Consider the following 23,562-nt stretch of genomic DNA (forward strand, 5'->3'; position numbering starts at 1 on the left):
TTCCCAGTTAATTGAGGCATTCGGGAGAAAGATGTGACAGGAGACATGTTGGGAACTCGGACATGCAGGCTGTGTTGGAAGCTCTACCATGCTGCAAGTTTAGAAAGAGAAAAGAATCAAGAACCGAGTCCTGGGGGCTGGAAAGGTGACTCCGTGGTAAAGAGGAATTGCTGTTCTTTCAGAGGATGGAGGCTAGGATCCCAGCACCCACATCAGGAGGCTCACAGCCACCTGTAACTAAGAATTGAGGAGAGTGGACACTCTCTTCTGGCTTCTGTGGGCACCTGTGCTCACTGTTCTCCTGCTGCGAAGAGACACCACCGCCACGGCAGCTCTTATAAATAAAAACATTCACTTGGGGACCGAGTTAGAGTTCCAGAGGTTTAGTCTATTAGGGTCACGGTGGAGAGCATGGAAGCATGCTGGAGAAGTTGCTGAGATCCATGCATTCTGATCTGCAGGCAGAAGAGAAAGACAGACAGATAGACAGAGAGAGGGGGGTGTGGGGCAGGCTAGGCCTGGCCTGGTGTAGGCTTCTGAAACCACAAAGTGCACACCACAAAGTGACACGTTTCCCCAACAAGGCCACATCTTCTAATCCTTGTAATCCTTTCAAACAGTTCCACTCTCTGGTGACCAAGAATTCGAATATATGAGCCTGTGGGGCCATTCTCATTCAAACCGCCACACCCATATGGATACATACATGCATAAACAAAAATAAAGTAATTTGTTCTTTTAAACATGAGACTTGAGCTCCATGGTTTTCCTTTAGAGAGTGGGTAAATGGGAAGAGATTAGCAAGGAAAAGATGCCTGTTCATGATTTTTTTCCTTAACAGTACATTGTACAGAAGTCCTCAACATATAACCGTAGAAATTATTACTTTTTGAACCCTTTCCATGGAGTCCCTGAGATACCAGTTGGGAATTTTCCCTTTGGGCCAGAAAGTGGCCCATTGAGGATAGGGAAGACTATATCTGGAAGTGACTAGATGTGTTGCTTGAAACTGATTGTGTTTGTGTGTGCTTGTATGTGTGTATGTGTGTGTATGCATAAGTGTGTTTGTGGGGGGCACATGTTTTTACGTGTTTTAATGTGCACATGTATGTGTGTGAGCATATGTGTGTTCGTGTGTGTGTGTGTGTGTGTGTGTGTGTGTGTGTGTGTATGTGTGTCTATGTGTGTCTGGGTGTTTTCCTTCAAGAAATCCTGGTTTGAGAGAGTGGAAGAACGTAGGAATCAAAATGATTTGTGGGTGAGAAAATATTAGCAAGCCATGCAAAGGAAGCCTGTCTTTCCCACACGGAGCCCCCAAACCTCGGTGATATCACATAGCGGCTTCTCAGAAGCGTTTCCACTGTTGAGAGTTCTCCACATGTGCTGCGGGTAAAGAATCTCAGCCATGTGGTGTGTCACTGTGTCTAAGAATTTGTCACAAGCCACCTTAGCATCTGAAGCTTCCATTCCTTCTTCGCTTTCATGTGGCTGCCACATGGCACTTCTTCCCGTCCCTTCCTGGACCAAGGGACGGATAACGCAAGGAGGCGTGCGGGCGGTTCAAGGACCACGGCAGACGCCGCGTTTAGGGCAACATTTCTACTACATCACGGCAGCCTCAGACGGGGAAGGAGCACAGCGGAGTGCTTCAGACCAGGCAGTTGCCAGGGAAGACACACTTGTCTTTCACACCCCTTCCCCTAGGAGTGTGGGCCTAGTAAGCACTGCACACAAAAGAACTCAGGGCACAGGGACCAGCTCAGTGGATACAATGATGGCTGCGCAAGCGTGAGGACCTGGGTTTAGATGTCCAGAACCCTCGGAAAGCTGGGCACAGCAGCACATGTCTGTAACCTCAGCAATGGCAGAGGTACAGATCAGCTGGCCCCAGGGCCTCACCAGGAGCCAGCCTGGTGCAAACGGTGTCAGCCAGTCTGATGGAAACAGTGAGGCTCGGGGGTTAGGGAGGGTCTCTGTCTCAAGTGAGGCTCAGGGTTAGGGAAGGTCTCTGTCTCAAATGAGGCTCAGGGTTTGAGAGGGTCTCTGTTGCAAGTGAGGCTCAGGGTTAGGGATGGTCTCTGTCTCAAATGAGGCTCAGGGTTTGAGAGGGTCTCTGTTGCAAGTGAGGCTCAGGGTTAGGGAGGGTCTCTGTCTCAAAGGACAGCAACAAAAAAGAAATGATCAAAAAGAGGAATGCCGACTTCAGCCTTTGCCTCTGTGACTGAGCATCCGCTCAACACACATATGTGAGCATTCACTCATCCACACTCCCCTCCACAAAGATTATATATATGTGTGTGTGTGTGTGTGTGTGTGTGTGTGTGTGTGTGTGTGTGTGTATAAGAGAGAGGGAAGGAGGGAAGGAGGGAGGGAGAGAGAATGGAGGTGTTTGGAATGCACATGAAATCCCTAATTAAAATAATTCCCTGCCACATGGCTTGGGGTGAGGAAGAAGCCCTAGATGGTAAACCAGGATTATTAATGACCCAGTGGTAGTGATGAGGTATGATGTGCATAAGGGAGTGGAACCCATTGCTACTTTTGGGAATTTGAGAAGTTATCACAGGGTACACAAGTTCTAACCTCAAATCTTCCTTCCATGATTACAGAGATGGTCACTTCATGAACAGATAAGTACATCAGGATTTTAACAAGCTTTTTTTTATTATAAATTTCATACATCATTTAGAATATTATACTAAAATGTGCTTTAAAAGAAGGAAAATAACTCCTGGGTCTGTCATCATGAGATATGCAGTTCCAGTTGTTTGGAGTTTTTCTTCTCCTTTTTTCTAGTGCACGTAGTATACATTAATACATTGTGTATAGCTACACACAATGCTTAACTTTATTATTGTCTTGATCCATGTTTTCTATGATTTTTATATTCAGGAGGATTTGAGTATAAAATATTTCTTTTAGTCAGGTTTTACCACCATTTTTTTTTCACATTTATCCCACTTCTGAAACATATTGCATGGGTAGACTTCTTGGACAACATCTTTCCCAATGGAGATCAAAGTTAGAATTTATCATCCACGTGCCTCTACAAGCTTTGACCTTTCCCCTTTACATTGGAAAAACAATAGGAACTAATTTTACTCACAGATACAAAGACATAAATGTTGGATATATTTTCAAACCATCAGCTCAGCATCCTCCCACACTAGACCAGAATACATCCCTGGACAGGTGATACAGTATCACGGTTAGCAATGAATGCAACAGACACTATTGGACATTTTTTTCTTTTTTAAATAAGATTTTCAACAGTTGCAATATCAACATGCCTATAATACAGTTAACTGATTCTCTCTGGCTGAACCTTTAATCTCATTAAGGAACACACTTTTGACATTTCCCAAGTAGACACTGCCACAGGGGGATTTCTGGTTTTGCCCAGAGCAAAAGAGGTTGATGTGTCACAACATAAGTAAAGAACATCACCCTCTCCCCAAAATCAATCCAGACTTGATGCTGAATGCGAACCATTGTGTCACATCCCTTCTTGAGCCCTTTTGATTAAGACCCCTCTTTGCTTATCCTTCCTGCTCCATCTTAGATAGATGGGGTAGGTAGCAGTCTAGTATGCCCAAAATAAGATAAAAAGAAATTGCCATTGTATGTAACAATGAAGCTTCTAATTTCCCCCTGGGTAAATTAATACAATGGATGGGGGCCCGTGATTCCGGCTGCACACACACACTCATACTCCTGGTGGTTGGATACTCTTCCCGTTTCACTAATTTGAGATGCTATTTTTATCACACCTCACTCTCCCTGTACCGTCGAGTGTAGAATTACTTGCATGGTTTCATCTACAGCCAGCTCTTAGAGCTGCTCTGAGTGCACAGTGACGCCCACATGGGAACACAAGAAGGTGGGGAACCCGACTTCCTGAAAGCTACTTACTATAAATGCCACTGATGGAAAGGTTCTCTAGAAAGCAGCAGAAGCCTTTTCTTGGCCATGGCAGCCATCTTCTAGTGATTTTTCAAAATGACAAGCACGAAGTAAAAGAGAAGCCCCTGGTACACATTCTCTAGGCCTCTCAGGAAACATGGAGTTGTTCCTTTGGTCACACACACAGATCTACAAGAAGGGTTCAATTGTAGACATTCAGGAAAAGACTCATCAAAAACGGGAAGAGGATGCAAGGTCGCTCAGCATGGGCATCATTGTAAACAAGCAAGTTAAGGGTAGGATCCTTGCCAAGAGTGTTAGTGTGCTGTGCTGGCTAGTTTTATGTCAACTTGACACAAACTGTGGTCATCTCTGGGAAGAGGGAAACTCAATTGAGAAAATGCATCTACAAGATTGGTCTGTGGGCAAGGCTGTGGTGCATTTTCTTAATTAGTAATTGATTAGAAAGGGCCAGCCCATTGTGGGTGGGGCCACCCCTGTCCTTGTGATCCTGGGTTCTATAAGAAAGCAAACTGAGCAAGCCACAAGGAGTGAGCCAGAAGCAGCACCCCTCCATGGGCCTCTGCATCAGCTCCTGCCTCCAGGTTCCTGCTGTTTGAGTTCCTGTCCTGATTTCCTTTGATGATGGACTGTGGTGTGAAACTGTAAGCAGAAATAAGCCCATCCCTTCCCAAGATGTTTATAGCCATGGTGTCTTTATCACTGTACTAGAAATGCTAAGATACACATGTTGAGCATTGTGAGCGCTCTGAGAGCCAAGATGGCTTCCTAAAACAGGTAAAGGAAAGGATGCCAAAGAGAAGGCACCTGGGTTCAACTGCAGCCCCTGATGCACCTAGAGAAGCATACTTCATTCTAGCCTGTGCTACTGGAGCACATTCACTATAAACTTATAGCCCATTGGAAAAAAATAGTAGTAAAAGATATAGACTGGACCTAAATAAACAAACAAACAAACAAACAAACAAATAATAGCCACACGAATCTTCATTTGGAGGAACCATAAATGCTAAACTCGAAACAAAAGGGGAATGTGATGTCATTTTTTCTCATCACTGAGACAAATACCTGACCAGGGAAACACAAGGAGGGAGCATTTATTTTATCTTACAGTTTGAGAATGTGGTCCATTGTGGTGAGGGATCTTGGGGTAGATGTCTCTTTGCAGCTGCAGTCAGGAGACAGAAAGAGATGAATGCTGGTACTCAACTCATACTTCTGTTCAGCCTGGGACCCCAGCCCCCAGCCCCTGGGACCCCAGCCCCCGGGACCCCAGCCACCAGGACCACAGCCCCTAGAATGGTGACTCCCACTTCAATTAACCAATCGAGAAATTTCCTCAAACACAGGCTCTGAGCTTTGTCACCTAGGTAATTCTAGACCCTGTCGAGCTGACAATCGGCATTAACCATCACAGAGAACTGATAGAGGATGCTGTCTGGGAAAGAGTAGGTCTGTCTGTCCAGCCGCCCAGCACAACTTGCTTCATATGATAATCTCTGAAGTTCAAGGACATCAGCAGCTGCCCCAACTCACCTACATGATGCTGATTTATCGCAAATCTGGTTTTTAAGTTTCCGCTTATTTCCATCGGTTGGGCGCCTTGACCAGAGCTTGAGAAACAGTGTCAGTTTGAGCCTTTAGGAATTTTAACTCATCTACTTGATTTCCCCATGTTGTTTGAACAAACCCTGCTTGGTGATGAGTCTTGGGGGGCTGAGTAGATGGCTCAGTTGGTAGGCTACTTGCCACACAGCATGAGGACCTGTGTTTGATCACAAAACCTATGTATGAAAGTTAGGCATGGAGGTGTGTGGCTGTAATCCCAGGCCTGTGCATAAAAGACAGGGGGTCAGTGGGACTTGTTGGTGGTCTAGCCCCACCAATCAGTGAGTTCCAGGGTCAGTGAGAGACTCTGGCTCAAAAACAAAAGTGAAGTAGCTACTGAGGATGATTGGCACCCACATACATTTACACACATATGCATGTACATGTGGGTACCCACATAAACATTACACACAGGCACATGCAAGAATGATTCTTATAAGTATTATTTATTTCATTTTTAAAGGCTTAAGTGAGACCTTCAGTCTATATTTACAAATGATTATGAAATTATTTCTTTCTGAGTTTTAGTTTTCAACTGAGTGATACAAATAACATTCTATATTTAGGAAAGAAATTGAGCATCTATCCTGTTTACTGCGGATTTATAGGTAAACATGCCTGGTTATTCATTTATTAATGGTGTAGAAGGCCTTACTGTTAGGCCTTTTACTTAAGGCTTGAGTTTGCTCAGCTGTTTTAGTTCATGTGTTTAAAAGTTTAAAAAAAATCCTTTTAAGATTATGATTCATTGAAATGACCGTGTTTCCTGAGTACACTGCTGGACTTGGGGGACGCTGGATGATTTTATCAGCACTTTTCTTGTTTGTCCTCACACTTGGTTAGTAGTCTAGTAGGTTTAGAGTCCTAGGTGGGAAGTAATTTGCTCCAGTAATATTTGCTCATTACTTTTGGTGGCACCAGATCCTGTGGCATGCCCAATGGTAATCCCGCTCTTAGCTTTTGTGTGACTTGCATTGTGATTTTCTGTGGTTGTGTGAAGTTTTCCCATTGTGCCCATTTCTCTGAAAGCTGCCATGCCATGTCTTGTAACACTATTTCCACTCATTGCGGTAGGACATGACATTCGATCACTGAACTTATTTTCCTTCTGGGTGTTTAAGTTCTTATTTTCTGGACCTCCATTGCATAACTCAGGAGGATTTCCTGGGGTACCAGTGCTTCTGGGGTACTGTGCTCCTGGGGTACCAGTGCTCCTGGAGTACTGGTGCTCCCGGGGTACTGATGCTCCCGGGGTACCAGTGCTCCTGGGGTACTGTGGCTCCTGGGGTACTGGGGCTCCTGGGGTACTGGTGCTCCTGGGGTACTGGTGCTCCTGGGGTACTGATGATCCTGGGGTACTGATGCTCCTGGGGTACCAGTGCTCCTGGGGTACTGATGATCCTGGGGTACTGGGGCTCATGGGGCACTGGGGCTCCTGGGGTACTATGGCTCTGGGGTACTGGATCTCCTGGGGTACTGGTGCTCCTGGGGTACTGTGCTCCTGGGGTACTGATGCTCCTGGGGTACCAGTGCTCCTGGGGTACCGGTGCTCCTGGGGTACCAGTGCTCCTGGGGTACCAGTGCTCCTGGGGTACCAGTGCTCCTGGGGTACCAGTGCTCCTGGGGTACCAGTGCTCCTGGGGTACCAGTGCTCCTGGGGTACCAGTGCTCCTGGGGTACCAGTGCTCCTGGGGTACCAGTGCTCCTGGGGTACTGTGGCTCTGGGGACTGTGCTCCTGGGGTACTGGAGCTCCTGGGGTACTGGAGCTCCTAGGGTACTGATGCTCCTGGGGTACTGATGCTCCTGGGGTACTGGGGCTCTGGGGTACTGGGGCTCATGGGGTCCTGGAGCTCCTGGGGTACTGATGCTCCTGGGGTACTGTGCTCCTGGGGTACTGTGCTCCTGGGGTACTGTGGCTCTGGGGTACCAGTGCTCCTGGGGTACCAGAGCTCCTGGGGTACTGATGCTCCTGGGGTACTGGGGCTCCTGGGGTACTGTGCTCCTGGGGTACTGATGCTCCCGGGGTACCAGTGCTCCTGGGGTACTGATGCTCCTGGGGTACTGTGGCCCTGGGGTACTGGAGCTCCTGGAACTGCCCTCTCATTCCCACTTCCTTAATTCTGGGACTGTGTGTTTGCTCTGCTCCTTTCAGAATTCTGCGGATACTGTTTCAATCTGGTGATAATTTCTGAATTATCACGGCCGTATTTTAGGTTTTCAGTGGGTGTTTCTGACCTCTTCACACCCTATCTTTACAGAGTCTGATTGAAGATACAGCATCTGACTCCACCTCCATGGCTATCAGTGGACATTTAAACTTCCTTCAAACTTAATCTGTTTTTTTCAAGATGACTTTAGCCTTTTGTTCATCTTGGATTTTGTCCTTCATACTGAATGATTTTTTTTTTTGAGTTTCTGCTAATTATTAGCTCAAATTGAAGAGTGGAGACCTGGTACCACCATGCTATTCTCAGCCCACAGGACCTCTCTGCTCAGCACAGTTTTCCCGGGGGTATCATTACTGGGTCTCCCCTCCTACTTATTTTATTTTGTTTTGTTCTTTTTTTTTTTTTATAAATAATTCTTTTCTGGTTCAGCTAGACATCTTATCACGTCTGAGAATTTTCCATTTCTTGATTCTCCCTTATGAATTCCCCTCTTGATCAGTGCCTCAAATCATTTCTGGCTGATGTCAACTCTGGCCTTTCCCATGCACTGTATAATTGTCATCCTTGCATTGTGGTTGGGATGCACAAGACACCAAAGCCCCTTACACTCATTTGTTTTCCTGGTGAAATAGACCTTAGCATCTGCTGTTTCTCTTCTAGTCATGCTATCCTCGTTCTCTTCTCCTGCAGGCAAGGGCACCCCACCCCACACACTTCCTCACCCACTTTTCACAAATGATCTCAATCTACATGCCCTATTTGTACCTGTGACCACTTGGGTGTGTGTCCTTGTCCTTAGCGCCACAGTGGGTCCCTGCAGAGTGACTTGAGATTCTATCAATTAAGTTTACCCATCAATGTGTCCTTTAACTGTTTCAATTCTAGTGCAGCCAACAAAATGTTACCCCAAAGCTTTTGTGTGCACTGTAGAGTCTTTGCTCTTGGGAAGAGTTTCAGTGTGCATGCTTTCCCCTTCTCCACAGGCATTTACTGGGAGTACAGGGCTGCTATGCCAGGACGTTTTAACAGATGCCATTCGCAAGGGAAGCTGAACAGGCCTTTCCCTGCCCCAAATCTGCTTCTCAATTTCCCAAAGTCCACTGTTTTGTAAAGTCTGCCACAGTGCATAGCAATTCTCAATTTCTTAAGAAAATAATGTGTGTGTATGTTTGCCCTTTCCACCGATTAAGCAAATTCACATACAACTTCTGCACTTGGCTTTTGTGCTCAGCAATCCAGTGATTGGCTCTGTTCCATGTCTCACTGACGATGAGAAATGTGGACCTAGGCTGACTGAATGTGCACGCTGCTGAGAGCCGCATGGCGGCATTGATATTGCCATTATTTATTATTTACATATTTAACAACCTTATTGATATTATGTGCTGTTAGCACTACTAATTATAACACAATAAACATAATTTATAAACACAGTGCACGGTGATATACATAATCAAGCATGAGCGACTCTACCTGGAGCAGCTGCACCCTCCCCGCCGGGGAGGCTATCCTGTGAGAGCAAGCTATCAGCCCACAGAGCCTTTAAAGTAAAATAAAAATATTTTAATGAATTAGAAACAGATTGTGGGTAACATGTGTGATGCTGCCTCAAAATAAATCCAAATGATCGTTTTATGAGAGTGGCGTGCTTTCCTGTCCTTGGAACGTCACAAGACATTCATAGAGATTCTCCAATCTAACTTCACAGTGAGATTTATTGTGCAGGTCACCTTAGGAGCATAGAGGATCCCAGGAAGATGGCATGGTCCCAAGGAAGAGAAGATGGTGTAACTGGGACCCCACTTGTCCTTGAAGCCTGGAAAATGTGGTACTAAGGCATGAGGACACTAGAGACAGAGAATTCAGAAGTAGGTGTACGAGAAAACACATAACCAGGCAAAGCACATTTCAGGTCATCCATCCAAAGGAGTAAAAAGAGTACTTTGACCTGCTCCTCCACAATCACTAGGAATTCAGAGGCGTGACAGAATTTGGCAACAGAAAGATGTCCTAACTCTCTTCATTACAGATGCTCATGATGTGTGAAACATATTCATAACTCACTAATATCACCAAGGTGTTGATGATGTCTATAAAATGCTATTCATGTTTTCATACTGGCAGGTTTTTAAATAATGTTGATTTCCAATTGCTAATCAAGACTTTAATATAACTCATATTATTTTGCATATTATAGATATCTTCTAGAATGATGTCTAGTGTTCAGTCAGTCACTCCATCTAATTAGACCTCTTAATGGTTTCACTTCAGGGCACCTGTGCATCAAGAAGACAAACAGCTATGCCCACTTTTCTCCAGCTATTGTGCTGGGAAATCATCATTGTCAGCTTGACTGGGTTTAGATCTCCCAGGAAATACTCTGAGTGTGTCTTCCAGGGTGCTTCCCGGTAGAACTAATACACTTCCCTGAGTGTGGGCGGCATCAGAGTCCTGGACTGAATGGAAAGGGAAAAAGGAGAAAGCCTTGAACACTAGCGTGCTCCTTTCTCTGGTTCCTGACACAGCGAGATGTGAGCAAGTGCCTGCTGCCACAGCCACAGCTGCTGCTGCTGCCACCTCCATGCCTTCCCTTCCGTGGGACGGCATCCTCAAACTGGGAGCAAAACCAGACTCTTCCTCCTCTCCTTCAGTAGAGGAAGGTTGAGTTCTGCATCTGTTCCGTGCTGTATCGTTCTGGTGGAGAACCTCCACCCTCTGTGCACACACACTAGAACATCTCAAGTGTCTTTCTCATTGCTCTCCCCCGGGTCAGGTCCTTACTTCTTTTCACCACAGTGCTCCTCAAACCTCTGCTCTTTCTGTATACAACTCTTTCACCTCCATTCCTCATAGGCTTGAAGGACAGCAGCTGCCTTCAAGTTTTAAATTAATGTGATTTCTAGCAGTAAGACACATTTCTCCCAGGAAACATTTTCTTGGTAGAAGAGTGTGAAATTTCCCTAAATGCGTATATACCAGTGTGTGCTGCTCCTTTGTCTATTAATCTTATTCCAAATGTCATTGTTATATTACTTTATTTTATAATTCCCCACTTGAAAATGCTTGCTCGGCTAAGTTGCATCTTTATTAATGGGAACTTTTGTTCTTTAAGGTTTTAAATCTTTAAAAATTTTATATGTGTTTATCCGCATGTGTGTATGTACATCTCATGAGTAGAGGTCTGGAGAGGCCAGAAGCGGGTTTCTGATCCTCTAGAACTAGAGTTACAGATAGTTGTGAGCTGTGATGTCTGTGCTGGGAACTAAAACCAGGTCCTTTGCAGGATCACCGGGTGCTCCTAATCACCACGCCAGCTCTCAAGGCCCAAAGTTTCTGAGTTCTTTAGGTACTCTAGATGTTGGTGCCCTACCTGAGATGAATGCCTGGAAGATCCCTTCTCCTTCTGTGGTCTTGGTCTTTATTGTGTCTTTTGCTATGCAGAGCTTTCTCTGATTCTCCTTCAGTAACGAGGTCTGAGCATCGGGCCTTGTGCACAATGAGCAAGCACTCTGTCACTGGGCTCCATCCTTGACCATCTTATTTCCACTCATCAGTTTTGAAACAAGAACTCACTAAGTCACCCATGTAGGTCTTGAACTTGCAATCTTCCTACCTTCCGACCTGAATGGCTAGGTTTTAGGTCTGTATACCCAGGCCCTGCTCAGAAGTTCTGACTTGATCCAATCTCATTTGTCTATTCATATTTCCTATGCTGGAAGAATCCTATCCAGAAAGTCAAATTATCCCTGTTAATAGACTATATGATCCTGTACAGCAAAGACCTGAAAGAATCTACCTTAGTTTGGTTTTTTATTGTTGTGAAGAGGCACCATGACCATGGCAACTCTTATAAAGAAAACATTTAATTAGGGTGGCTCACTTAAATTTTTGGAGGTTAGTCCATTATCATCATGGTGGAACATGGCAGCATGCAGGCAGACATGGTATTGGAGAGGTAGCTGAGAGTCCTACATCTTACAGGCAACAGGAAGTCAACTGAGACACTTGGAGGTATCCTGAGCATAGGAAACCTCAAAGCCCGCCTGCACAGTGACACATTTCCTCTAACAAGGCCATACCCACTCCAGCATAGCCTCATCTACTAATAGTGCCACTCCCTATGAGATTATGGGAGATTTATATTCAAACTACCACATTATCTATCTGAAGACTCTGTAATCTGATGAGCATTTTAAGCCAAGTAGCGGGGTAAAATATCAGCACACAAAAATCAATAGCCTTTCTCTATGCCCATAACAAACCTATTGAGAAATAAACCAGGGAGAAAAATCCCATTTCTAATAACTTCATTTTAAAAAAAACCTAAGTATGTAGTAATAAACATAATCTAACTGAGGAGAGGAAGACCTCTACAAAGAAAACCTTAAGATATCAAATGAAGAAATAATAGAAGACTCTAGGATATGAAATGACCTCCCGTGCTCATGGATTGGCAGAATAAATGCTATGAAATGGCCATGTCACTAAATAGGACACACCATTTTGATACAATTCCAGTCAACAGTCCAAATGACCTTCTTCACAGAAGTAGAAAAAACAACTCTAAAATTCACATGGGAGCATAAATATGCTGCATTAGCTAAATCGACGCTTGAGTGTAAGTACTAACACTGGAGGTATTACAATATCTAACCTCAAACTATACTACAGAGCTATAATGATGAAAACACCTTGGAACAGACAAAAACTAGATACAGATCCAACAGAATATACTAGAGAACCTAGGAACAAACCCATACAAGTACAGCTACCTAATCTTTGACAAAAGTATCAACGCCTTCAGTGGGGAACAGAGAGGACCTCTTCAAGTGTTACTGAATATCCAGTTGTAGAAAAGTAAAACTAGATTCTATCTCTCACCCTGTACCAAAGTCAACTCAAAGTGCATCATAGATCTTAATGTAAGAACTAAAACTTTGATGCTACTGTAGGAGAACAGATGTGTCCCCAAACGCCTAATTAACAGGTTTATTCCACTAGACTGAATGGTGCCCTGGAATTTCTAGGATTCTCCAAAAGAATGATAAACATGATTCCCCCGTGCAAACATTCTCACCCAACCTCCTCATGGGGGCAGTGATGAAGCCATGGCCCTTCCTGGAATCAGTACGCATATGCAATGCATGTGCTTAGCTTTCCTTCTACACTCCTTGTTCCTTAGACACAAGCAGAATGGAGCATGGAGAAGACTTCATTCACCATATTTCATCAGTATTCCTAATTTGAAAAGGGGGAAATTTTACTTTGCTTTCATGACGAAGTAGTCATGAGTTCATCTAGTAACTCTGAATGGATCTCTTAAGAAACATTTTCCAGCTAGAATGTTCAAAATGTAAGGTGACAGTCTATAAAATACACGGTCAGAGTGTGACTATCCTCTTACCAACAGGCATTGCATCCCCTATCTGTAGAAAGTTCCTGATGGGTAAGGTACCAGCACATCCACAACACCTTATAGAACTGCTAATACTGGGGAATATTGTTACATACAATTTTATATGGCTTAGTCTAATATCAAAACACCAGAGGGGCTTTCTAGACACAATAAATTTTATTCCACACACCTAAGCAAATAGGGAGTGCTGGGTGACCAGTTAAGTGGCTTAAATAGCAGACCAGCTTTTTATAGTTGTAGATTTATGAGTCTCTCAAAAAGCTTATTTGGCTCTCTGAAATACTGGTCCTCTTCCCCAGAGAAGGGAGTACAGTCCCTGGCAACAAGGCCAGGTATACTAAATAAGTTGCCGTCGAAGAGCCACAGCACTTGTCCTGTGCACCATTACTCACTGGCACCATCTCTACGCAGTGACCCCGAAGACATTTGCAAGTTAGAACACGGCTCAGGATGTACTTTACATGCCTTTACTTCAGGTCGCTTCCCCTAGCTAAAAGCAGAAATAGACAACTGCTGCAGGAACAGGAAATGGAACCAGCCAGATGTGCCTAAGATAGATTACTTCTTATGTACCCTAGAGAATTGCATTGGCAATGTATTAAAATGAAATTATCTTTAAAATGAGCATGATTAATAACAACATGTAAAGTGAGCCAGGATTTCTATGGTAGAAGAGAACCGCAAAGACTCTGCCTGTGGTGGAGTTAGTCTCGGGATACCCACATGGCCCATTTGCCAGCACCTGCGGGATCTAGTTAGGGAGAATAGGATTTTCCATGGGACTGGCTCAAGTACCTCCAGGATGGCTTAGAGAGTGGTGGGATAAAGAGTTGAAATATTCACAGAATAATATTTCCTGTTCCTCATCTTTAGGGATTGTCATGGTGGGTAATAATGACATTTTTCTTGGACCCAGAACAGGGGGTTTGTGGTTGGACATGTTACTGGGCATCTGCTAATATGGAAAGTCTCACTAACACCAATGCCTTCTGAGTCCTGGGTTTCCTTTAATAGATCAATGGTTTCTTTTTTCTTTCATTTTTTTTTTCTTTTTTTTTTTTTTTTTTTTTTTTTTTTGAGGCAGGGTTTCTCTGTGTAGTTTTGGTGCCTGTCCTGGATCTTGCTCTGTAGACCAGGCTGGCCTCCAACTCACAGAGATCCGCCTGGCTCTCCTGAGTGCTGGGATTAAAGGCGTGCGCCACCACCACCTGGCATGGTTTCTTAAACACAAAATTCCAATTAAGCCGTGCTTTGTCCAAATATGATCACAAAACACCACGTGACACTACCATCTAATTAAATTGTAAGAGCATGCAGACATGTGTCTTCATAGGTGGAAAGTGAAAGTTTGTGGGGTAATTACCTAATGACAAAGATCTACATAATGAGAAATTGGGTATCTTTTGGCATCATATGGACCTAGCATTTTGGTGAAACAAATTCGTGGCACAGCATCTTCATAGTTGTTTACATTTTAGTTGTAGAACGTTCATTTTCATTGTTTATATTCCACATAAACAATCTTTTGTGGGTCACCGCAAAAGCAGAGAGGGGAGGTTTCAGTGGAAAGAGACAGCACAAGGTATGACAGTGGGTAATCCAAGTGCTGGCCTCACAGCAGATTCCAATGTCTTAGTTCCTATACTCCAAAGAAAACTAGCTAGTATTATCTGTGATGAATTTATCAGATGACATGATTCCTAGAAAAGTAGACACTCAGAAACCCATTTCAGTATGAGAACTTCCACAAACACCCTAGGAGAGATGAAACAGAAAGATGCAGAAGCTGCGAGCAAACACATCGAAGAAGATGCAGAAATAGACTCATGCAAGATGCTCCCGTCAGTAATCATCAGGGAAACACAGACCAAAGCTGCTACACAGTATCACCCCTTAACCGCTAGGATGGCTGCTGCCGAAGGTGAGCAGGTAAATGCTGTCGAAGGTTTGGAGAAAAGACACCCAGCCCTTGCGTGCTTTCAATGTGAATGCAGATTGGAGCGGTCCTTTTGGAAAACTATGAGAAATTAAAAGTAGAGCTCTCCCCTGACTCAGCCATCCCACGAAAATAGTCTATTCACAGAGGAAATGAACTCACCACCCTCGCAAGGCATCTACGCGCCCCTGGGCGTTACAACACTATTCATGGCAGCCAAGACGCAAACGCAACCTCATGGTCTCTCGGGGCACAGATGGGTAAAGACACGCTTGCATTATACGATATAGTCAGTCTTCAGAGAATGAGCTCACACCGTTTACTACAGCGCAGAGGAAACTGGAGCGCTTCAGCCTGGACTGTGAGAAGACAGACACAGAAGAAAACATTGCGTGTGGTCTCTTCTGTGTAGAACCACAAACCCCAACTCAGATACACAGGGATACACGACAAAGCAATGGCCACCAGGGCAGGGGCTAGGGAGGCCTATGAAGGTGACAAATCAAGACACACGCCAGATAAAGATTACTGGTAGGAATAAGCCATACGCCACGGGATTTGTGATAAATAAGTAGATTTTAGCTATTCTTGTACAACTAAAAAGGTCAGCTGTTTGAGATGAATATGTTGATTTCCTTGAATGCTAGTAACCGCCTTGTCAGTAGGTATCCTACAAGATACACTGTAGATCTTGGAAATGTAGAAAAAGGGGGTATGGAGAAGTTCAATGGGTAAAAACCCTGCTGGACAAGGTCCTGAATTAAATCCCTAGAACCCACATAAAATGCCAGGTGTGGTCACTTGCTCATCCGTAACCCCAGAGCTGTGTGGAGTGGAGGGAGGATCACTGGAGCTCGTTGGCGGTCAGACTATGAGAAAATCAAGCCCCAGGTTCAAGGAGAGACCCCTTGTCAATGGGATAAGATTTATGCTGATGGAGCACCTGACATCCTCATCTGGTCTCCCTATCTGATACACTGTCATGGGCGTGTGCACCCACATTCCCACATGCACAGGTCCCGTGCACTGTGGACACACAAATTCAAAAATACAGAATAAAATTTAACTTAAAGGTACTAAACTAAGAAGCTCTATGCTTGATGTGAAATTATTTGTATAAAGATCAAATCCCCTTGTGCAGCCTCATAGGGGCAATTTTAACCTGTGTCTGATAAAATCAGTGAATAGGAAAGCAATTCTCTAGGCAGTTGTAAGAATAGTTACCTCAGCATGCTAGACACACAACGGTAATTCCTCACAGAATTGTGAACCCAAGGGACGAGGCTAGGGTGGGGAATGGGGTGGCATTGCAGCATGGCGAGTATGACGATGGGGAATGGTGTGGGGTCTGTGAGCCCCAACCATGACTCATCTCATCCTCTGGTCATGCACCAGGTGAGGAGGGCTGAGGAGCCGACAGGAGCACTCCTCAGAAGCTGACATGGCTCCCATTACTCAGAGTGGCATCAGATGTTTGGAAAGCAGTTCCGCGTTCTCACCCTGATAGCCCATTGAGCCTCCCTGACCCAAACAGTTCCAATCAACTTCCAGGGGAAGCATGGACAGCTGCGGTCCGGGTCCAGTGGGTGCACAGTCCAAGATGTGCATCAGCGTTAGAGTTAAAAAAAATTGGTGTTCATTGACATGGAATAAATGGGGACGAGAAAGCAGAGATGGGAAACAACCAAGTGAAAGTGCAGGGAAGGGAAGGGAACCCACAGAGAAAAGGAAATGAGTCAAAGGTCCTTTAAAGTGTGTTTGGAAAGGAAATTAGAGAGAAGATATGTAGATGAGAGGCAGACTGCTAACATCCAGGCCAAGCTGACACAGCTCAGGGATATCCCCCAGACTCAGGGGACCCACTCCTGCCCTTTCCTGGGTGGGGCAGCCCACGGAGTCCCTCCCCACCCAGCATAGCTGTTCCTGGCTCTACGTGGCCCTGACAGTTCCTGGCTCTACAGTGGCCCACAACTGTCACGCCAAGACTTATCTCAAGCCATCCACCTGAGCAAGGAAAATGAACTGTGTGGACTCTTCCCTCGAAAGTGGCTGCCATGTCCACCACTGTCTGTAGGGCTCTGGTCACTTTTCCCTCAGCTCCTTTTGTTAAGTCCCATATTTTGCCCTCCTCACCCTTTCAGACACATGGCTCATCGAGGAGGTACATGGAGCATCCTTCCTGGGACCACTCTGGATCTGGCATTGGTTCCTTGACATCCTTCATATAATCACTAAGTGTCCATCTCCATGTGATCCTGATATTATCAGAGACATTTTATTGCACAGACCTTACAGCCTGCTCAGTCTAGGCTGCAAACAAACCAGCGTAGGAGGTTCATTTCTGTGGCATAATGGTTCAAAGAATTACATCAAAAATTAATTGTCACAGACAAAAAATTACTAAAATGTGATGGAGTTAGAATCAGATGGTTTCTCTGAACTATTGTAGTTCCAGTATCCTAATTTTTCCCGGCATAATTTTAAAGATTAACACTCTTTCCCCTCCCCACCCCCAAGGAGAGCTGATCACTTACAGAGATTTATGTCCATCATCTTCAGGAGCAGCTCCGAGTCAGGGTGGATATTTTTTACATAAGTGTAATTATATGTAAGTGCTATAATTTAATTACCATGATTCCATCCCTATTGATTTCAGATACTCACTTAGAGCCCACAGACATGGCTGTGTGAGGCTGACAGACAGGATCATCTGTTCCAATGCCCACAGTTGCAGATGGGATATGGAAAAGACTACTGGTTAAAGAACCTTGGTGGGGGTGGGGTAGGGGAGAGTGTTCTCCTACAAGATGTTATGGCAGGGGATTTTCAATTAAGGGCTGATTTTCAGGTAGGGAGGACAAAATACAGCGTGGTTGTAGAAGGCTAAAAGGCAACATTGAGGAAAATACATGTAGAAGGTTAAATACACAGATAGAAATTAAATATCAAGATGCTAATAGATGCAAAAACCTTAGCACTGGAGAAAAGCGTGCTAGCAGCAGTGCCTCACAAATGTGGGTATCGGTGTGGAGGAAACAAAGATTCTGAATGTCAGGGTGAACACTAACATGCTCTTCCTGCCTCCAAAGGAAACTACTGGGCTAAGAATTTAACCTCACATTATCTTTCAGTTGGAAAAAGTGGTCCCGGGAGCAACTCTCTCAAGAGAAAGTCCCACCACACAACTGTGGGGTGTTCTTGAAACCTGGAGAGCACCTGAAACAGTATATTTCAGACCTGGTAAGCTTTGAGATCATTCTTTTAAGCTTGAAAAGCACCCCAGGCTGGTAGGGGCAAGGCAGGATTGTTCACAAGATACAAATGCTGCTACTGTGGGGTAGATGGCCTTTCACTGCCCGAACTGGGGCATCTGAGTACAAGGGGTCTTGTGCCCGCTGCTAAAGTCCCAAGGTCAAAATAAAATAAATACATTGCTAAATGCGGTAGTCATCCTTTAATCTCAGCACTTGCAAGGCAGAATTTGTAGATTTCAGGCCAGTGTGGTCTACATAGTGAGCTCCAGGACAGACAGGACTACATAGAGAGGTCCTAGCCCTCAATAGATAGATAGACAGACAGACAGACAGACAGATATTAGTACCAATACCTAATCACCTTCTGAAATAGAAGAAAAACAGGTAAAACTTATGTCAAAGACACAGATGGGGTGCTGTGGATATCACTCTATATAAATAAAGCCTGATGGCCAGTGACCAGACAGGAAGTATAGGCGGGACAAGGAGAGAGGAGAATTGGGGAGACAGGAAGAAGGAGGGAGAGACACTGCAGCCACCGCCAGGACAAGCAGCATGTAAAGACGCCGGTAAGCCACCAGTCACGTGGCAAGGCATAGATTTATAGAAATGGGTTAATTTAAGATATAAGAACAGTTAGCAAGAAGCCTGCCATGGCCATACAGTTTATAAGTAATATAAGTGTCTGAGTGATTATTTTATACGTGGATTGTGGGACTGCGGGGCTTGGTGGAACCTGGAGAGAAGCTCTCCAGCGACAATGGGGAAATCATTTTTAAAAATTGCTACAAATATCTTTATGTATTCTGTATTATAAAAAATTTTAATATAATAGGAATTTCATGTAGAAGAATTTACAAAATAAATTGATAAAACAAAGTACCATTAAAGACACAAAGTATAGCTTTTGGTTAGCTTCTGTTTCTATGCTGGAGTTGTAAATATGATACAAAATAGTTTTATATAAATGATCCACCAACTCACACAAATTCTATCCAGTCAACAGATGTGAGGCTTTGCATTGAGTAATAGCGATGAATTTTGGTGTGTGAGTTGGAAGATCTTCTCAAAAGTGTAATATTAATTAAAGTAGTAAAACTTTCATTCAAAATTGATGGCTTTATTGTTAGACTACTGGTGGGTTTTTAATTCATATTTATTAATTATATCTTGAACTCCCCCATGAGGTATCCTGGACCCTGGACAGATTTTTGATTAAATGTTTCATGTAAGTAATAAATGTGTTCAGTCTTCCTTTCCCTCTAGTGTTTACTGCCAGGATGATGTGATAGGAAGTCTTGGAGTCATTCCTACAAATAGTCCAATGTCCACAACGTGTGTGGTTCAGTGTTACGCACTGACTGGGCTACAGCATCATGTTGTTCAAACAATAATCTGAGTGCTGCAATGGCAGCTTTTGGTGGGTTTGGTGACACCTCTGAGCAGCTGAAGCCAATCATAAGAGCACCCCGTGGGATCCACGCAGGATCCACAGAATCAGCTGGAAGGCATAAAGTCAGAAATGAGGTTTTCAGTGGAAGAGGGAATTCCACATAAGTGATTTGCAGTTAGTGGTGCTCAATCCCTGCCTGTTCTAGGGGGCTCAGCCTTATCTAGTTTCATTGGTTTTTCTCTGTCTTGCAAAGTCATGCATGTACAGACACACACACACACACACACACACACACACACACACACACACACACACAGTGTTTTTCTAGCCTATCCCTGAGTGACTTGAATTCTGTCATTGAGCATGGGGTGATATGGTAACAAGCACCACAAGACATTAAGTAACTATAGAGCTGGGTGGCTGTAGACCCTAGAAGAATTATTAATAAGGAGCATACAGAAAAGCTGAGTTGATCTGGAGGCAATTTGTATAAAGGAGGTGTTAAGGACTCTTCTTTTGAAGGCTCAGGGAGAAATGAGGACATTGTCTTAGTCATTGTTCTATTTCCTTGAAGAGACACCATGACCAAGGCAATGATTAGAAAAGAAAACATTTAATTGTGGGCTTGATTACAGTTTGGGGGGTTAGTCCATGATCACCATGGCAGGAAGCAGACAGGTATGGTGCTGGAGTAGTAGCTGAGAGCTTTATATTCTAATCTTCAGGCAGCAGGCAGAGAGAGAGAGAATGGGTGGTGTGGGCTGTTGAAAACTCAAAGGCCACCTCCTCCAACAAGGACATACCTCCTAATCCTCCCCAAACAGTTCCACTGGGAATCAAGCATTCAAACATATGAGCCTATGGGGACATTGTCATTCAAACTACCATAGATGTATTACTGAAAAGGCCTCTGCTTTCTCTTCCAGTCTATTTTTGTACCTCCTTTCCTTTCTTCCTTCCCATCCTCCCCTCCCTCTCTTCCTCTCCCCTTCCCCCTTTCCTTTCTTCCCTTTTTCTTCCCCTTCCTTTCTTCATTACATTCTTCCATTCTTCTTTATTCTTTTCTTTTCTTCTATTCTCCCCATCTTGCTTTTATCCTCCCTTTCCCTCTTTCCTCCCCCCTCTCCTTCCCTCCCTCCTCCTCCCCCTTTCTTTCTTCTCTCCTTCCTTTCCTACTCATTCCTACCCACTCTTCTTCTTCCTTCCTTCCTTTCTTGCTTTGTGTCTGTGACAAGGTCTTGCCATGGGTGGTCCTCTGTTCTCTTTGGTCATGCTGGGGAATACTCCCACTCAGGGACTTGCTCTGAGATTCCTCTGCCCACCATGTTCTTCCCCAGGACTGTGCTCTCTCTGAGGGCCACAGAATACAATTCCTGTTGCCCTCTGGATATTGGAGCCACAAGCAATCTTCAGTATTCCTCATCAACAGATGCTTTACCCAGTCTCTTCATGGCCTCCTCTAGAGAAGGAAATACAGGACTTATGGATTATGAAGCCTGGCCCCAGCAGCAGTCTGCCCTCTTCTTGTGACAGCATCACAGTGTAGGCATCTGCCTCATGCTCCTTCAGCCACACCTTGTCCATCAGGACAGACCATACTCTGTCAAACTGTAAGTGAAAAAACCTCCTTCCATTCTTTAAGTTGCTTTTCCCCCTATATTTTAATCACAGCAACAAGAAATATCATCAATACTTCCAATCTCATAATGTATGTAATCACCTCTACAGGTACACTTTTTACACTGATGAGGTCTGAGTGTATTGGTCTAGGTAACTGGGAGGTAAGTTTGACACAAAATGAGAACAGATTCACTGAGAGGTGATTCAAAGATTGGAATCTTAGGACTTGTTAAAATTTAAATGTCTAGGAGAATTTTCTTCCCAAGAAGATGCCTTGGACTGGACTCTTAACCTTCCTACAATGTGAAGTTGACTTTATTTGGAAATAGTCTTTGTGAAGATAATTAAGTTAGGATAAGGCCATGATGGAGGGTTCTACCCAATAATGCTGGACTCAGAGGTCATGGTGCATAGAGACATAGGCAAGTGAATGGAGGACTGGTAGTGATGGAGAGTGAGTGGGGTGGCACACTGACAGCCCAAGGGCTTCCCTTGATGCTGAAGACAAGAGGAAGAACATGCCTGCTCACACCTTGATGTCAGAGTTCTAGCTTTGTGTTGTTTGAAGGCACCAAGTTTGTGATAGTTTGGAAATGGATACAGAGAAGAACCAGAATAGGAAAGTATTCTGTTTGTGATAGAAAACAAGGTACATGCTGCTAATCCTTTTAGTAAGGCCCCTGAACCCAGAAACAAATATTGGGAAAAGATTTGTCTAGGAGGCCACAAATCTTTGATTTCATGACCTACAGAGTTCTCAATATCCTAGGTGTTATTCATCCTTTCTAGATCCTGGAGCACCAATTCCTTCATTTCCTTGAAAGACAGTAGAGGCATTTTACTATTCCTTCATAGACAAAGCTCCTACTGAGTCAAATGCTTGCAGATCAGATGCTCCTGGTAGGTAAACAGTGTCAAAAATCCATTATTTACTTCTCTGAAATTACTAAAAACTCATATTGATAATAAAACAACATTAGGTAATTCTTATAGAACCGAAATTGTACAAAACATGTTCTCTGGTTACACTGAGTCAAATTGAAAAATTAATAACAACAGTTTACATGAAAATCCCTAAGCATTTGAAAATTAAGTAATCTATATCAGAATAATGTACAGACTAAAGAATAAGTTGTAAAGTAAATTAGTGAAACATTTTAACTAAGCTAAATAAAATCCAATTTCCAGAATGTGTGGGATGCATTCAAAATGGGGTTCTGAGGGAAAATTCTCTCATTAAATACCTACATTAATAAATAAAGTCTCAAATCAATTATCTAAGTTTCCGTGTTAAAAAATATGAAAGACTCAAAAAGAGATATCCCATTCCTGGTACTGGGAGTTTTATTTGCTAGCATACAATGTCAGATTGGGGCACTGTCTCCCCCATTTTATGGTAACTTCATTTAAATTCCTTTTATTTATCTATATATATTGGGAAGTTTCTACAGTAGTAGGTTTCTATATGGCTTTTCAAATGGCCTTAGTGTAGTTATTTCTCCCTCTCTTTACTCCTATACCTTGCACTTTCAGCCCCTTTCCCATTTAATCCCCCTGTCCTAATTTCCCCTTTATAATACCATATTCTATTTCTACTTCTATAAAAGACCCTCTCCTCCATCCTGATCTCTTACCAGCTACCTAACCCCTGTGGTTACTTGGCCGGAGGCACACATATGTAAAGCTTCTTTGTCTTTCTGGACATGGGTTACCTCACTCAGGATGACTGTTTCTAGCTCTGCCCACTAAGCTACAGACTTCATTATTTGATTTTTCTTAACAGCCAGATAATATTCCGTTGAGTAAATCCATCCCATTTTCATTGTCCATTCATCAGTTGATGGACATCTGGGCTATTTTTAATTTCTGGCTCTTATGATTAGAGAAATAACAAACATGGATCAGCAAGTGTCTGTAGTAAGATGACGACTGAAAGTTCTTTGAGCGCATGCTGGATTTTGTGGTAGATTTACTTCAGCTTTTTGAGGAACTGCCACAGTGATTTCAATAGTGGCTGCACCAGCTGGCACTCCATAAGCAAGGAGTAGTGTCCCCTTTCCTCACGTCCTTGCTAGAATCTGCTGTCATTGGTTGTATTAAGCTTGTCCACTCTGACTGGGTTAAGAAGAAATCTCAAAGTAGTTCCAGTTTGCATCTCCTAATGGCTGATATTGAGTATTTATTTTTTGAGGCATTAGCCAAAGGGGTCCTGTAGACCCTGTGCTTACCACCAAGCATTATA

The 23,562-nt window shown here is 43.8% G+C and overlaps 1 protein-coding gene across 1 annotated transcript in view; it reads right to left on the reverse strand.

Annotated features, from left to right (window-relative positions):
• Positions 1-1,740: 1,740 nt before the first annotated feature.
• LOC114696251 (S-antigen protein-like) overlaps positions 1,741-23,562 on the reverse strand; it is a 101,272-nt gene continuing 79,450 nt past the window's right edge. Inside the window, exons 3-4 of the mRNA XM_037196925.1 lie at positions 6,706-7,602; positions 1,741-1,934 (exon numbers count right to left, since the gene is read on the reverse strand). Coding sequence (XP_037052820.1) covers positions 1,741-1,934; positions 6,706-7,602 — 1,091 coding nt within the window. The remainder of the gene's footprint in view (positions 1,935-6,705; positions 7,603-23,562) is intronic.

Source organism: Peromyscus leucopus, chromosome 19 (genome assembly GCF_004664715.2).
Source record: "Peromyscus leucopus breed LL Stock chromosome 19, UCI_PerLeu_2.1, whole genome shotgun sequence".
Classification (NCBI taxonomy): Eukaryota; Metazoa; Chordata; class Mammalia; order Rodentia; family Cricetidae; genus Peromyscus; species Peromyscus leucopus.